Source organism: Lithobates pipiens, unplaced genomic scaffold (assembly GCF_037356315.1).
Source record: "Lithobates pipiens isolate NorthernLeopardFrog02 unplaced genomic scaffold, aLitPip1_a1.2 Scaffold_25, whole genome shotgun sequence".
Classification (NCBI taxonomy): domain Eukaryota; kingdom Metazoa; phylum Chordata; class Amphibia; order Anura; family Ranidae; genus Lithobates; species Lithobates pipiens.
The window spans coordinates 223327109-223345071 of record NW_027507787.1 but is presented as its reverse complement, the minus strand read 5'-3'; the positions used below and the strand labels follow the sequence as shown (position 1 = coordinate 223345071).

Here is a 17963-nt window from a genome sequence, read left to right as displayed (position 1 = left end):
GCCAGCTTGTTTTCATTCTGGGCTGGGAGTGGCTCAGGTAGTGCTGGGTGACTCACAGGTGGCATCACTAGGACCTCCTACTTCTTTCTGGAATCTTCTAGAATTTTCCAGAGAGAGAGGCTGGAGGGGAGGGGGAGTTACCTCGGGTGTTCTAAGGAGCCCTGAACAATCCCCAACTTGGATTGGCAGGGGGCAGGCCCCCTAAAATACCCAGGGTCAGCCCAGCTTGGGATGAGTTGTCTGGTGGAAGAGATGGAGTGAGAGAGTGTGGAGGCTGCTGGAGCATTTGGGGGAGCTCCCCAGTCTGGGGGGGTGACCTTGGGCCTGAGCTCTTGTGCATTCAGGACCACTTTCAAGAACACATGAAAAGGTCCTGGACCGGAGGCACAAGAGAGAGCAAGGAGAAGACAGCAGGAGAGTGCACTGCTGAGAGACTACAGGGAGGACAACTGGTCACAGCCAGGAGGGCTGGTGAGTGCAGGAGGGCTGGAGAGTGAGGCACAGTCAGAACGACTGAGGAGGCATGCCTGAAGGGAGGACTGAGAGCTTGCAGTCAAAGAAGGGTGCAGAACCAGAAGAGTGGAAGGGGCAGTTGAAGGAAGCAGCTGCAGCCAGGGGGGCTGGAAGGGCCTGAAGAGAGCTAACTGGGATCAGTAGCTATAGTTAGGATAGCTAGCACAAGGACTTTCTACCATTTTCTCTGCTACACCACACGGGCCCGCGGTTACTAAGGCATGGCTGAGCAAGTGTCAGGCCTAACCAACATTATGGGCTAGTTGATCCTGGGAACCAAGTGACATACTGGAGGTAACGGTCTGCTGCAAGTCTTTGCACTCCAAAGACATGCTGGTAGGTTAATTGGCTTCTGTCCAAAAATTGTCCCTAGTATATGAATGGGGACCTTGGATTATGGGCTCCTTGAGGGTAGGGACCGATGTGAGTGTGTAATGTACAGGGATAGGTAAAAGTGTAGACACTCACTCAGGTTGAACTGGATGGACTGGTGTCTTTAGTCAACCTTAGTAACTATGTAATAGAAAAGTTAAGTGCTGGAGGAGTGAGGAGTGATGAGCTTCAAGCAAGAGTGTGCAGGAGGAAGCTGAAGGATTATGTACAGAAAGTGTACATAGTTGTCGCAAAAGGATTCACACTGGGCATCCCATAGCTCCCATTTCTATCCAAGATCTATCTCTCAATAAAAAAAAAAAAAACAAAGTTCACTGACTGTTTTATGTCTCGGTGTGCCTGAGAGTGACTGTGGGGCTGGTCAGGGTGACAGACCTGAAGCGGGGGTACGGCTACATTGTCAAGACTTCCAACAAAGCCATGAGTTCACCAGAAATGGAGCATTCTAGTAGAGTGGTGCTGGCGTACCCAGAGACCACAAAATGACTTTTCTGCTTCATAATTCCATGTTCATAAATCATCAGTATTGCTTCAATGTTTTTACAATTGGAAATATTTGTTATGTTTGGTTTTCTATAGGTCACTTCTAAGAGCACCATACTGAACTCCGGTTCTCAGGCTATACCTTTGAGCGGGCCTAATAAAGGTGAGAGAATTTACCATTGAAGCTGATCAGCATTTGATTAGGCCTAATAATTCCTTACTTACTGTATGTGTGTTTAATCCGATTATACTGAAATATGCTCTGGAGGACCAAAGTTGGGCGTTATTTGGTATCAGAATGAGAATCTAAGTTTGATGATTACTATAAATTCCTGTTGCACACAAATTGGAAGACTTTTTTGTTAGAATTGATCTACACATCCTACTGGCGGACTCCAAGTCACAATAAATGAACAGCATTTTGGCACTGCTACCCTGTTTAATTAGCTATTCACTACAGCATGCATAGGTACTTACTAGAGCAGGGATCCTCAAACTACAGCCCTCCAGCTGTTGCGAAACTACACATCCCATGAGGCATTGTAAAACTCTGACATTCACAGACATGACTAGGCATGATGGGAATTGTAGTTCCTGAACAACTGGAGGGCCATAGTTTGAAGACCCATGTACTAGAGTTTATCTGCCAAAAGCTTGCAAAGAGGATCAGGGATATCCTTTTAACTGCTTCAGATCCGTGCTATAGCCGAAATAATGGCTACAGCGCGGATCTGCTTTGCCGGGAGTATGTCTATTGACGTCCTCTCCTTTGCAGGCTCACCACGCCCCCTGAAGGGCGTGCGCGCTGTGATCACCCGAGTCAATGAGACTCGGGTGATCACAGATCCGGGTAAGGGACCGATCCTGGCCCCCTACCACGTGATCAGCTGTCAGCCAATGACAGCTGATCACATGATTTAAACAGAAGATCTGTAATTATTTTTTTCTCCTCACGCTGACAGCGGTCCCGAAGAGGAAGAGCCTGTTATGTGCCCACCAGTACCGCCTTCCAGTGCCACAAATCAGTTCCCACAGTGCCACAAATCAGTGCCCACCATATATAAGTGCCAGCAATCAGTGCCACCTATCAATGCCCACCAGTGGTGCCAATCAGTGCCTCATCATTGCCACCTAGCAGTGCTGCCTATCAGTGTCATCAACCAGTGCCGATCAGTGCCCATCGCTGCCACCCATAAGTGCCATCTATTAGTGGCACCTATTAGTGCCCTTCAGTGCCACCTATCAATGCCCTTCAGTGCCGCCCATCAGTGCCACCTCTCAGTGCCCAATGCCACCTATCAGTGCCCACCAGTGCCACTTTATCAGTGCCTACCAGTGCTGCCTATTAGTGCCCATCAGTGTCGCCTTATCAGTGCCCATCAGTGTCGCCTTATCAGTGCCCATCTATGCAGCCTATCGGTGCCCATCAATGTAGCCTCATCAGCATACATCAATGAAGGAGAAAAATGACCTGTTTGTCAAATTTATTAACAAAATATAAAACGGTTTTGTATTTTTTATTATCAGTCTTTTTTACTTTTTTTAACAAAAAATAAAAAACCCAGAGATGATGAAAAGAAATGTCAATTTGTGGGAAAAAAATTATAAAAATTAAATTTGGGTACAGTGTTGTATGACCGCGCAATTGTCATTCAAAGAGTGACAGCGCTAAAAGCTGAAAATTGGTCTGGGCAGGAGGGGGATTAGGTGCCCAGTAATCAAGTGGTTAAAGCATATCTGTCAACAAAAATGACCCAACTGCTGCCCTGTACAAACATGAATTTAAAAGGGCAGCGACTTTGCTGTACAGATGCCACATTCACATTGATAGCCAATGCCACACAACAATTCGAGGAGTGACCTGTGTCTGTTTGAGTCGCCTGCTCTCCTGGAATTCCCCTTGACCCAAGTGGTGAGATTTCCCAGTAAGGCCGCGTACACACGCGGGGACTGTTCGCTCAACTTTGTTCGTCAAACAGTTTCAGCGGACAGTCCGCTCAAAATTAGCATGGACGGACTTGGCCACACACGACGAACGAACAGTCCGCTGAAACCGTGCGCGATGACGTGAACGGCACGTACGACGGGACTAGAAAACGACGTCCTATACACTGCAATGCAACCTTCGGCGTATAAATTCTTTCTGAGCATGCGCGGAACTTAGTTTGACGAACAAGCCTACACACGAGCGGACTGTCCGCTCAAACCAAGTTTCAGCGGACAGTTTTTCGGGATTTCCGAAAAACTTTGTTCGTCAAACTGTCCGCTGAAACTGTCCGCTGAAGCCCACACACGAGCGGACTGTCTGCTGAAACACTGTTCAGCGGACAAAGTTGAGCGAACAGTCCCCGCGTGTGTACGCGGCCTAATAGTTTGTGTCCTGCCCAGTGTGAAAATATTGCAGGGAATTGTAGTACCCGAGGCAGCTGGCAAGAAATTGCCATTTTGGTAGGGAGGTCTCACCACTAGGATTCCTGAGAGATTTAGGACAGTGTTTCTCAACCTTTTTTTCAGTCAAGGCACCCTTTAAAATGATGGTCTTGAGTAGGGATGAGCTTCGAGTTCGAGTCGAACTCATGTTCGACTCGAACATTGCCTGTTCGCCTGTTCAGCGAACAGTGAACAATTTGGGCTGTTCGCAGCAAATTCAAAAAGCCGAAACACCCTATACAAGTCTATGGGAGAAATCTAAAGTGCTAATTTTAAAGGGTAATATGCAGGTTACTGTCCTAAAAAGTGTTTGGGGACCCGGGTCCTGCCCCAGGGGACATGGATCAATGCAAAAAAAAGTTTTAAAAACGGCCGTTTTTTCAGGAGCAGTGATTTTAATAATGATTAAAGTGAAACAATAAAAGTGTAATATTCCTTTAAATTTCGTAGCTGGGGGGTATCTATAGTATGCCTGTGAAGGGGCGCATGTTTCTGGTGCTTAGAACTGTCCCTGCACAAAGTGTCATTTGTGCAGGAAAAAAAGTCTTTTAAAATCACTTGCGGCTAAATTGTCGGCTCATTCAATGAGTGTTCTCTGTATTAGCCGACAATTCATTGATTGATTAAAAAAAATAAAAATAAAAGGCGTGGGGGTTCCCCTAAATTCAATTACCAGGCCCTTCAGGTCTGACATGGATATTAAGGGGAACCCCGCATCAAATAAAAAAAAAATTGACGCGGGGGTCCCCCTAAAAATCCATACCAGACCCTTTATCCGAGCACGCAACCTGGCAGGCCGCAGGAAAAGAGGGGGGGGCGAGAGAGCGGCCCCCCCTCCCTCCTGAACCGTACCAGGCCACATATCCTCAACATTGGGAGGATGCTTTGGGGGTCTGTGACTTTTTAGGACAGTAACTTGCATATTACCCTTTAAAATGAGCACTTTAGATTGTGAACGTTCGAGTCCCATAGACTTTAATAGGGTTCTAAAGTTCACACGAAGTTTAGGTCTGTTCGCAGGTTCTGGTGCGAACCGAACAGGGGGGTGTTCGGCTCATCCCTAGTCTTGAGGCACCCCATTCTAAAATGTAAAAAACGATTCTAATATTACACAATGCAGCAATAGCCACACATAGGACATCCAACGATAAAGGTGATTTATTCTTCCAAAGCAAATACGCTTTTGCACACTGGTACCACCTAGTATTTCAATGTTTCTCTTCTCCCTCACTTTCTCTCCATCAGTCAGCTAATGCCACTTCTCTTCAAGCCCAGAGGCAGGGCTCCGGTTGGGATACCCGCCAGAGACCTGCACATTGGGTGAAGCAGACAGTGAAAAGGGGGGGAGGGGCAGTGGGACTGCCCACATGAAGTGTGAATATAGGGGCCCCTGCAGACCAGAACACACATGTTTACAAAGAAGACACTTGAGAAAAATGACATTGGACGTTTATGTGAAGATAAAAAATATATGTGAAAAACAATACCAAAAATACGAGGATATGAAAAAATACATAACCTGGGAAAAAAAAGGGGCAGCCCCCGATCCTCCTTTTCTCAAATCCCCCGCCAGCGCTCCTGCCTCCCCCCCCCCCCCCCCACAACTGCCACTCATGCGGGCTCGATCCCAATCCAGCTCTGTCTGTTGAAGGTTTTTTACCTTAATTCATACAATGCATTAGGGTAAAAAAAAAACTTCTGACTTTAACCACTTCAGTCCCGGAAGGATTTACCACCTTCCTGCCCACTGAGCACTTTTTGGTACTGGGTCACTTTAACTGACAATTGTGCGGTCATGCGACGTTGCGCCCAAACAAAATTGATGTCCTTTTTTTCCTACAAATAGAGCTTTCTTTATCACCTCTGCTGCTTTTATTTTTTTTGCGCTATAAACAAAAAAAAGAGCAACAATTAAAAAAAATAAAAATAAATACTAAAGCGCAATAATGGAATAACCGTGGAATAATCTAAATGAATACAGCTGCAACACTTAAAACGTGGTCAGTACCAAGTGTAATACAGTAATATAGTATTTTTTGCACTATTAGCACATACGCACATTATTACAGGGTGGGTGATTGATTATAGCGCAGCACTATCAATTATCTTATCATTTTTAAAAAAAGCAATATTTTTTACTTTTTGTTATAATAAATATCCCCAGAAAACATATAAAAAAACGAATTTCTTTCTCAGGTATTCTTCTACATATTTTTGGTAAAAATAAAATCACAATAAGCGTATATTGATTGGTTTTCACAAAAGTTATTGCGTCTACAAAATAGCTGATAGATTTATTATTATTTATTTTTATTTTTATTTTTTTTTGTTATTAATAGTGGCAGCGATCTGCCATTTTTATCGTGACTGCGACATTATAGCAGACACATCGGACACTTTTGACACTATTGTGGGACCATTGTCTTTTATACAGTGATCAGTGCAATAAAAATGCACTGATTACTGTGTAAATGACACTGGCAGGGAAGGGGTTAAACACTGGGGGGAGATGAAGGGGTTAAGTGTGTCCTAGGGAGTGATTCTAACTGTGGGGGTGGTGGGCTACCACTGACATGCCAGCAATCACTGCTCCCGATGACAGGGAGCAGTGGATCTCTGTCATGACAAGAGGCAGAACGGGGAAATGCCTTGTTTACATAGGCATCTACCCGTTCTGCTGCTCCGTGACACGATCACGGGACTCTGGCAGACATCGAGTCCACGGCACCCTCGAGCATGGTCACAGAGTATGCAGCGCGTGCGCACTCCACAATGCCGCAATTTAAAGGGGACGTACCTGTACGCCCATTTGCCCAGCCGTGCCATTGTGCCAACGTACATCGTTGTGCACTGATCGGCATGTGGTTAACTGATGTACGTGTATATAAATTTGTAGCCTGTGATGTAGCCTAACCTCACCTCTCTGCAGTTTGATGTGAGCAAAGTACAAAACAGCACAAACAATGAAAAGTATGAATATGTGCAAGGTAAATAAAAAAAACTTTAGAAAAAACATATCCATGCTCTGGAAAAAAAAAAAAAAAGCAAAGCAGACACAGTGGGGTTGATTTACTAAAAGCAACTCCACTTTGTACTACAAGTGCACTTGGAAGTGCAGTCGCTGTAGATCTGATGGGAAGATCTGAAATGAGGGGAAGCTCTGCTGATTTTATCGTCCAATCATGTGCAAGCTAAAATGCTGTTTTTTATTTTCCTTGCATGTCCCCCCTCGGATCTACAGCGACTGCACTTCCAAATGCACTTTCAGTGCAAAGTGAATTTTCCTTTAGTAAATAACTCCCCTGCTTTTTTTTTGACCTGCATCAATTTTCTACAAAATGACAGATGCCCTTTACACAGCACTATTCTTTTATATTATGCTGTTTCTCTTTAAGATCTGCATGGAGAAGTGACCCTCAAGCTTCCTGTTACAGCAACAAACTCCTCCAGCCTTCAGGCCCTTGTGTTTATTTTACTCCCAAATGGAGAGATAATAGCAGATTCTGTGAAAATCAGGGAGAAGAAATGCTTCAAAAATCATGTAAGTTCTGCGTGTGTATGAGCACCTTAAATGGGTACAAGTCATACAGATTGTTAGTCCAGATTCATTATTGTGTGTGAGAGATAACCTTGTGTGGGAGATCGCCTTGATTGATGAGTGTTTTTTTCTGTTACTACATTCCCAGAAGATGACCACTTTGATTGGATAGATAGACAGATACATACATACATACAATGCATCCAGACAGGGCAGGACTTAGGGTGGTGGGGGCCCCTGGGCTTGAGTGATTTTCGGGCCCTACCTTCTATACATTACCGTATTTATCGGCGTATAACAGGCGCCGGCGTATAAACACGCACCCCAAGTTTAGGAGGAAATTTTAAGGAAAAAACTTTTAGGGGGGAAGTTTAAGGAAAAAAACTTACATTTAAATGCCCACCAATGCAGCCTTATCAGTGTCCATCTGCAGCCTTGCCCAGTGTCATTGCAGCCTTGAAGTTTAAAAATGGCGCCGCCGAGATACAGAGTCCTGTGTATCTTGGTGGCTCTCAGATCCGCTCGGCTGTGTAACGACATATTCGGCGACCCATCGCAGTTTGCTACGGAAGTGACGTTCCATTGCCGCCATTTTGGTACACCCCACACTTGTCCAAAGTAAGGATACACTAAGCCCTTGTACACACGGTCTGAGAATCCGTCGGAATGTGTCCTATCGGACCGTGTTGTTGGATAATCCGACTGTGTGTGGTATGCATCGGACTGTTTCTGACGGAATATCCGTCGGACCAAATTTTCCAACTTTCTGGAAATATTTTCCGACAAACTGGTCCGATAGGACATACTCCGATCATGTGTAGAGAATTTTGATCGGACAAAGTGCCACGCATGCTCAGATCCAATTCCTACATCAAAGCTATTGGCTACTAGCCTGAACGTAGTCCCATCGTAACGAAATTACGTCATCACGTTCTGAATGATCGGATTTTTCGACAACTTAGTCCGATCGTGTGTATGCAACAGTTTCGGACAAGATCCGACAGGCAAAATCCGACGGACAAAATCCGACGGATTTGGTTGTCGAAATCTCCGACCGTGTGTACAGGGGCTAAGAAGGGGAAAAGGACATCTTGTTACACCCACCGGAGTTTTGCATTTTACACGTATTTATAACAGTAAAGTCAGTTTATATAGTGAAATACAAGACTTACAACCCCGTCTGACTACTTAGATCTTGAATTTTAAAAGCAGCGGCAACCCTGCTCATCTCACAGGTTTGATAATCTGACAGAAGTTTGCTGCTTTTAAAATTCAACATCTAAGTAGTCAGACGGAGTTGTAAGTCCTGTATTTCACTATATACTAACTTTAATGTTATAAATACATCTAAAATGCAAAACTCTGGTGGGTGTAACAATATGTCCGCTTTACCCCTTCTTAGTGTATCCTTACTGTGGACGAGTGTGGGGTGTAGCAAGATGGCGGTGACGGAATGTCACTTCCGTAGCAAACTGCGATGGGTCGCCGAATATATCATAAGTAACGAGCGGAGCCGAGAGTAGCCAAGTATACTTGGCTCGGCTCACAGTCACGCCCAGTCCCTGTGTTATGTCCATCATAGGGCGGGACTGGGTGTGACTGTGAGCGGAGCCGAGCCGAGTACACTCGGCTATGTATCTCGGCTGGGGCCCATGGGCTTGAGCCCAGTCAAGCCCAATGGTAAGTCCGGCCCTGCATTCAGAAAGTATTCACAGCGCATCACTTTTTGCACATTTTGTTACAGCTTTATTCCAAAATTGATTAAATTCATTATTTTCTTCAGAATTCTACAAACAATACCCAATAACGACAACGTGGAAAAAAGTTTGTTTGAAATCTTTGAAAATGTATTTAAAATTAAAAAAACTGAAAAAATCCCATTCACAGCCTTTGCTCAATATTTTGGTGAAGCTCCTTCAGCACCAATTACAGCCTCAAGTCTTTTTGAGTATGATGCTACAAGCTTGGCACAACTATTTTTGGGCAGTTTCTCTCATTCTTCTTTGCAGGACACCTCTCATGCTCATCAGGTTGGATGGGGAGTGTTGGCGCACAGCCATTTTCAGATCTCTCCAGAGATGTTAAATCGGGTTCAAGTCTGGGCTTTGACTGGGCTACTCGAGGACATTCACAGAGCTGTCTCATAGCCACTCCTTTGTTTTCTTGGCTGTGTGCTTAGGGTTTGCCCTTTGCCCCAGTCTGAGGTCCAGAGTGCTCTGGAGCAGATTTTCATCAAGGATGTCTCGGTGCATTGCTGCATTCATCTTTCCCTCGATCCTGACTAGTCTCTCAGTTCCTGCCGCTGAAATACATCACCACAGCATGATGCGGCCACCACCATGCTTCACTGTAGGGATGGTATTGGTCAGGTGATCAGCGGTGCCTGGTTTCCTCCAGATATGATGCTTGCCATTCAGGCCAAAGAGTTCAATCTTTGTTTCATCAGACCAGAAAACTTTATTTCTCATGGTCTGAGAGACCTTCAGGTTCCTTTTGGCAAACTCCAGGCAGGCTGTCATGTGCCTTTTACTGAGGAGTGGCTTCCATCTGGTCCGCAGAGATGGTTGTTCTTCTGGAAGATTCTCCTCTCTCCACTGAGAAATGTTGGAGCTCTGTCAGAGTGACCATTGGGTTCTTGGTCACCTACCTGACTAAGGCTCTCCTCCCCCAATTGCTCAGTTTGGCTGGGTGGCCCGCTCTAGGAAGAGTCCTGGTGGTTCCAAACTTTTTCCATTTACGGATGATGGAGGCCACTGTGCTCATTAGAACCTTCAATGCTGCAGACATTTTTTGGTACCCTTCCCCAGATCTGTACCTCAATACAATCCTGTCTCGGAGGACTTCCTGGCTTGGTTTGTGCTCTGACATGCACTGAAGAAAAAGGCATCTTGCCATCAATCAAATAAAATAAACTTCTGCTCTACTGAGCCTTACTGTGTCCGTAGTCTGTAGGGCTTTAAGGACACCGCCACACCTTGTTTTTTTCTTTTTAAGGGCTTTATTTGCCCTTTTTTATTAAAAGAAAGTTCAGCAAAACATAATTCTATTTCCCATCAACAAAAATGACATTCAGTCTATCTGGCTCTCACTTGCAGCACTGCTGCTCTGGCCTTACATTCCAGGCCCTTGCCTGTCTCCTAACAGACTGTTCTCCGACCAACTTGGTGTACACAGTTAGAAGCCTCTTGCTGCGCTGGCTCCCTGTGGAGCCCTCCTGACTCCTGGGCCAGACTTCTTGTCTGCCGGGGTGGAGCCCAGAACCATGGTCAGGTTACTACTAAAAGCCCTGCACACGCCTTACCAATCACTATGCTGGCTGTTCTGAATACCAGGAGATTTCATTCCACACGGATCACTTTGAAATCTCCAAGCTCCAGGTCCCAAAACAAACTTTAAAAAACACTGAGGAAACTGAAAGGCCAGTTTCCTCTTCGTGTTAACCCAAGTCACAACCTCCTTCTAGACCTTGGTAGGGCAGCGCACAGGTGTGGGCCTTTCCAAATTATGTCCAATCAACTAAATTTACCACAAGTGGACTCCAATATCTCAAACATCTTAAGCAGGGATCAAGTCGTGGAAAAAAAGTGTGGGAACTCACCCAAGATCCCCCCGACACTGCAAAAAAAGTACCTAAAATGGCCGTGTTCTATGCTAAACAATGCAAATATCAATATTTAAACAATAAACATGTAGCTGGTGCTATTAGCAATAGGTTTAAGTGTAGAGCACTACTGCAAAGTGTGTTAATTACCTTTGTGTTAACTTGGTCCATTCCTGCCATGCAAGAATTCACAGCAGCAGACAGTCTTTTGCAAAACATTATGAAACTTTATTGCTTGAAACTTTAGTGATGATCCGAAGAAATAGAGGATATGAGTTGCCTCTAACAACCTGGTTCCTAGTTCTAATGCTCTGTACTTTCCTTTGATGAATCGACCAGCACCCCTCTGAAAGATGCTGTGGGTTATGGATATTAAAAGTCCCAGGCCTGACCGCCTACCTTCACTCCTGCAATCCGCCCAGTGTCAATTCTGGAAAGTGTCCTTGACGGATAAGCACTGCTGGGTTACACTCCCTTGCACTCTACCATCGACAGTCAATGATTACCACAGAAGGTCGATCCCAGTTTCCTCTGTCCTCTTATCATCTATTTCCTCCTCCATGGTCCAGTATATCCCAGGCTGGGATGCCTGGTTTTCTCCTCCAGATTACATGGCGACTGTGTGAGTTATCCAGCACTGAGGTCTCTGAACCCTCAGGCCTTCAAACTCGCTCCTGCTATCCAGCACTGGGGTCTCTGAACCCCCAGGCCTTCAAGCCTGCTCCACTACACACTACATCTCTCCTGCTTCTTCTTCTAGCCCCCAGGAACCTTCCAGGAAGCGTGACCTCCAGCTTATATGCGAGTCCTACCCCTGCCAACACAAATTAATGATTGGTCCAGAGCTCTCCATACAAGCTGCCTGCCACTCCAGTCCCAAGTCCAGCCCCCCCTCCAGAACATTTCCACTGGAAGGTAAAGGGGATTTCTCTAGACTAAAAAAAGAAAAGAAGGTTGGGACTTTAAGTGAGGCCTAAGACACTTACGTCAAAGTAGAAAAAGGGTTGGGACTTTGGTGAAGCATGCGATTTTGAGAGTCTAGTAAAACTACATGGTTGCGCCTCCTATCATTGCCTGACCCGTAAGTATGGGAGCTTGTCTTCGACACATTGCTCTTTTTCCCTTTTTTCCTCATTTAATATATCAACTTGACTAATTTTTGGCACACCATTTCTCGTCCCACAGATATCCATCATATATCAGCTCCTGAGATGAGTGGCAAAATAGCCACGAAACGCGTAGAGATTTAAATACTATAAATGACATCCAATCATGCAGTTTTACTAGACTCTGTAATGTTTTTACTCAATTCTATTGATTTTCACTATGTGCAATATGTTTATATATGAATTAAATTCTTTTGATGTATGAATTATGGGATTGATGTTTTTGATGTGCAATATTTTAATATATCTACGATTTATGATGGATTATGGACTATATATATGTAATGCATTAAATTTACAGCTAGTAAATTTACATTATCTGATTTCTATTGCTCTCCTGCTTTTTGCTTCCAAAATCGCATGCTTCGCCAAAGTCCCAAACCTTTTTCTATTTAAGGGGATTTCTCTGAGCCAGAGCGTAGGTGGCCACACCACCCTCTATTCTATCACTCCCACCTCCCAAAATAAACAAACAACCAGGCCTAAAAAGTGTAAGGCCCTGGCCAAATTTACCTATCACTACCTATAAAAAAAAACTACCTAGCACCCACCAAAATGGGAAAATGGGTGGGCGCTACATAAGTTAAACAAAAGTCAAAAAACTTATATCTCCATTTACACAAAGGTCAGGTTACTATAACCCAGCCAGCACAGAGTTCTTACTTACATCAGAATCTACAGGATTCCCCTCTGATATAAGGGGTGACCAGAGACCACCTTATATCAGAGTCCACTGTGCTCCCCTTTACACCAGAGTTCTCACTTACATCAGGGTGTGCAGCATTGCCCTTTACATCAGAGTTTCCCTTCACATCAGCATCCGCAGAGTTCCCTCTTGCACTGTAAGCGGGGATCCTGCAGACTGATGTAAAGGGGTATGCCGGGAAATCTGATGTGGAGGGGACTCTGGTGATCAAAGGCCACCTTCCGCAGAGTGAATGCACTAAGGTGGTGGGGGGGGGGGGGGGTTCTGATATAAGGGGGAACCTTTATATCAATGCCCCTTTACTTTATTGTATTCACTCCCCCCTTACATCAGTGACCCCCCCTCCCCTTCAGACTGGCCTGGCGGTGCTGTCACTGACCTCCTCTCAGGTGCATTGTGCTGGGCTCAGTCAGTTGGCTCCAGCTCGGTGGCTCTGGTTTTATCCTATATTGTGGACATGATATAAGAGGTGGTTAGTGGCTGTGGACATGGTACAGGAGGTGGATAGAGGCTGCAGACATGGTATAGGAGATGTTAGAGGATGCAGACATATTTTTAATGCCTGCCGCCAGATGCAGTGTGCCACTTGCCACCAATAGCCTGCCACCAGATGCAGTGCCACTTGCCACCCACAGCTTGCCACCAAATGCAGTGTGCCATTTTCCACTAGATGCAGTGTGCCACTTGCCACCCAGAACCTGCCACCAAATGCCATGTGCCATCCATAGCCCGCCACCAGGTGTAGTGTCACTTGCCACCCAGAGCCTGCCGCCAAATGCAGTGTGTCACTTGCCACCCAGAGCCTGCCACCAAATTCCATGTGCCACCTATAGACCGCCACCAGGTGCAGTGCCACTTGCCACCCCCAGCCAGTCACCAAATGCCATGTGCCACTTGCCACCAATAGTTAGCCACAAGATTCTAGAACCCACTACCAAGGCAGGGAATAGTTGAACTTGCAGCCAGTGAAACCAAGAACATACAAAAACGATCACACACTGCTTCAATGTTTACAGAGGAGCCAAAAAATACTAACTTTACCTGAGCCTCTCTAGCAATCTATTCTAGGAGGGTGCCACACTTTTATTTATTTCTTTCATTTATTTATTCAGGTCAAAGTCGGTTTCTCACCAGATGAGGTCCTCCCGGGATCGGATGTGTCTCTCCAGGTTCAGGCTGCTCCTGGCTCTCTCTGTGGTCTCAGGGTGGTGGATCAGAGTGTGGTGTTAATGAAACCTGAAGCTGAGCTGACTGTCGACAAAGTAACCTTCATATATACTTTGCATTTTATCTAATACTAGTGATGACTGCTACACACTTTTTATAACATGTACAGTATACTTCATGAGGCAGCAAGCTTAAAGTGGTTATAACCCCTACATATACCCAGTGAAGTGACTATCCTCAGGTGATACACAGAGAGGAAACAAATCCTCCTACATAAGTTGTGCCTGTTTATCTTCTCCTCTCAACATAAATTCAAAGTGCTGAATTTATAAGCTTGTCTGAGAGTTAAGAAACAAGGGGGTGGAGAGCTGAAGTTACACAGGCTACACAGTGTGGAGAGCTCTGAGAGCTGGTTGGAGGGAAGGGACTAGGGATGAGCCTGCGGTTCGAACTGAAAGTAAGTTCGCCGAATACCGAACATTATGGGTCATTCGCGGGAAATTTGAGCACCCGCGGAACGCACCATAATGAACTGCTAGACCATCAATGCACTGCGAGATTGCAGTGCATTGACGGCTGCTGATTGGCCAAAGCATGCACCTGACCTGCATGCTTTGGCCAAGCACAGCGCGCTCTGCTGTGAGAGCCATAATTGGACAAAGGCAGGGTACTTTTGGCCAATCATTGCTCAGGGGGTTGAGTCCACACCCCACACATATAAGGCTGCTTGCACGGCAGCCGTACATAGTTTTATGAATGAGAACAGCAAAATGACATTTGTAAAGGAAAACGTCATTTAAAACTGCTTGCGGTAATGTATTGCCGGAACCCGGCAATGTAGATAAAAATCAATGAAAAAAACGACACGTTCCCCCACCTCGTCCATTACCAGGCCCTTTGGGTCGGGCATGGATATTAAGGGGAACCCTGCACCAATTTCTTTTTTTTTTTATTGCGTAGGGGTCCCCCCAAAATCTATAAAATCTATCCCCCCAAAATCTATACCAGGCCCTTTGGGTTTGGTATGGATATTAAGGGGAGCCCTGCACCAAAATAAAAAGAAAATGATGTAGGAGTCCCCCCTAAAATCCATCCCAGACCCTTATTTGAGCAAGCCGGATAAGGGGGGCTCCCCCTTATCTGGCGTTTAAAGGGTCAAAAGGATTTTGGGGGGTCCCTACCCCATTTTTTTTTATTTTGGTGCAGGGTTACCCTTAAAATCTATACCAGACCTGAAGGGCCTGGTATGGATTTTGGGGGGACCCCCTCGCAATTGTTTTTTTTTTTGGTGCGGGGTTCCCCTTAATATCCATATCAGACCCAAAGGGCCTGGTAATGGACTGGGGAACCTATGCTATTTTTTTTCAATGATTTTTATCTATATTGCCGGGACAATAGATTACAGCCGCGAGCAGTTTTTTTCCTATGGAAATGTAATTTTACTGTGGTACTTTTATAAACATGGGAAAGATGCGTTACTTTACAGGCATACTAAGGGGACCCCCCCCCCCCAAGACACGATATTTAAAGGAATATTTCATTTTTATTGTTTCTCTTTAAGCATTATTAAAATCCCTGCTCCCGAAAAAATTGCAGTTTTTAAAACTTTTTTTTGCATTGATGCATGTCCCCTGGGGCAAGACCCGGGTCCCCAAACACTTTTTATGTCAATAACTTGCATATAAGCCTTTAAAATTAGCACTTTTGATTTTTCATGTTCGTGTCCCATAGAGTTTAACGGTGTTCGCGTGTTCATACAAATGTTTTGCCTGTTCGCAAGTTCTGGTGCGAACCGAACCATGGGGTGGTCGGCTCATCCCTAGAAGGGACGCACCTGCCTTCACACAGCAGCAACAGGAACCGAACAAGGCTGTCATTCAGCCAGAGCTCCCTCTCTGTCACCATTTTTCTCTTGGTGTCAGGGAAACTTGTCAGGAAGTGACTTCTGATAGCAGAAGAACAAAGCAGGGGACAGAAATTACACTTAGTGCTCTTAAAGTGGTAGTAAAGCCTACCTTGTTTACTTGTACCTACAGGTAAACCTAAAATAACGTTTACCTGTAGGTACAGTACATATCTCCTAAATGTTTAGGAGATATTTACTATAGTAGCAGCCAGTGACGTCGCTGGCGCATGCGCACTGCGCTCTCATTGGATGGCATGCCATCCATTGTGAGAACCATGCCACGGCCATGATTCCTGCGCACATGCACAGGAGTGATGTCATTGCGGCTCGGCCAGTCAAACAGCTGAAGCCCGCAAATCCAGACGGAAAATTAAATTGTCCAAAATGTCTTGATATGCTGATAACGTAACAGTTCCCTTCACTAAAACTAAGGGGCCAAGCCCAACCTCTGAAAAACAACCCAACACCATAAACCCCCCTCCACCAAATGATTTGGATCAGTGCACAAAGCAAGGTCCATGAAGACATGAATGAGTGAGTTTGGGGTGGAGGAACTTGACTGGCCTGCACAGAGTCCTAACCTCAACCCGATAGAACACCTTTGGGATGAATTAGAGCGGAGATTGCGAGCCAGGCCTTCTCTCCAACATCAACGCCTGACCTTACAAATGTGCTTCTGGAAGGTACAGACTTCAGTTTGAGAGCTGGAGGAAGTGTCAATGGACTACGAATGCGGTAATCCCTGCAACTGAGTTCCATTGATAACTACAAGTCTGTCTGCTCTGGAGGCAGACATAACTGGTAATTTTTTCATTCACAAATCTCTGTGAAAGAACAAAGCAGTTGTGCGAGTTGTGGGTGGAGCCATGCACAACTGTGCGAAATTCAAAACTGACAGCTTGCTGCTTGGAATAAAAACCCCTGCATGCTGTCAAAGGCGAAGACATTTTGGGGATGGGTCAACTTGGCACCATGTGGGTGGGTGCAGCATGGTGCGGCAGCAGTAATATGCACTGAGTCCAGAAGTAATTGCAGAACTTGTATTGAAATAAAGTAACCAGTTCACAACAACCCCGTCGGAAGGCAGCCCAACTGGGAACACTCACAGTATGTAGCGGAACAGTTCTCAGCTGAGCTGACAGTGTGTGTCTTCAGGAGTGGAATGCCGCCTGGCTGTCCGAGGCCCAAGCGGGTAGATTTCCAGAAAGAGTACAATGGTTGCACCACTCCAAATGAAATACAGTGGAACCTTGGTTTACGAGTCATGCGGTTAACAAGCGTTTTGAAAGAGGAACACATTTTTTTTTTTTTTTAATCTGACACGGTGTGTGAGTGTTGTCTCGCAAAACAAGCAGAATTCAAGCTAATTTGGTGTGCAGTACCGCATTTGGCCACAGGTGCAGAGGGCGACGGGGACACGGTTCGGAGCCATTCGGAAATACTCAGAATCACTCGGAAATACTCGGAAATACTTGAAAATACTCCTGATTGTTTCCGAGCCTTTCCAAGGCTTTCCAAGTTCAGCTGAGCTGTCCCTGAGTATTTCCGAGGCTCTCTGGTGCCCCCATCACCTCTGGCCACATTCGGTATTGCATGTAATAGAAGTCAATGCAGAATGAATTATCTTAATTTCCATTGACTTCTATGGGGAAACTCGCTTTGATATGCGAGTGCTTTGGATTACAAGCATTCTCCTGGAACGGATTATGCTCATAATACAAAGTTCCACTGTATGAGATCTCTCCTGCTATAGCAATTGCTGGGTGCCAAGCTTGGTCTGCAACCAGAGCCTAGATAGAGAAAAAAAAAAGAAGGGGGAAATGGCGGCACTAACCAGCATAAAATAGTCGATTTATTTCAGATCTATTAAAAACAAGGACACAGCCTGCACACACATCTCCTCTGGCTTCAGTAAATGCGCTTCACACACCTGTGCTTAGTCATTGCTGAAGCCACAGCACATGTGTGTGCAGGCCGTGTCCTTCTTTTTAATGGATCTTAAATTAAACTATTTTATGCTAGTTAGTGCCGCCATTTCCCCTTTTTATTTTCTCTATCTA

At 45.3% G+C, this 17963-nt stretch overlaps 1 protein-coding gene across 1 annotated transcript in view; it reads left to right on the top strand.

Moving 5' to 3' along the window:
* LOC143930913 (alpha-2-macroglobulin-like protein 1) overlaps positions 1-17963 on the top strand; it is a 147528-nt gene that overhangs the window by 37747 nt on the left and 91818 nt on the right. Inside the window, exons 13-15 of the mRNA XM_077455599.1 lie at positions 1486-1552; positions 7215-7360; positions 13943-14092. Coding sequence (XP_077311725.1) covers positions 1486-1552; positions 7215-7360; positions 13943-14092 — 363 coding nt within the window. The remainder of the gene's footprint in view (positions 1-1485; positions 1553-7214; positions 7361-13942; positions 14093-17963) is intronic.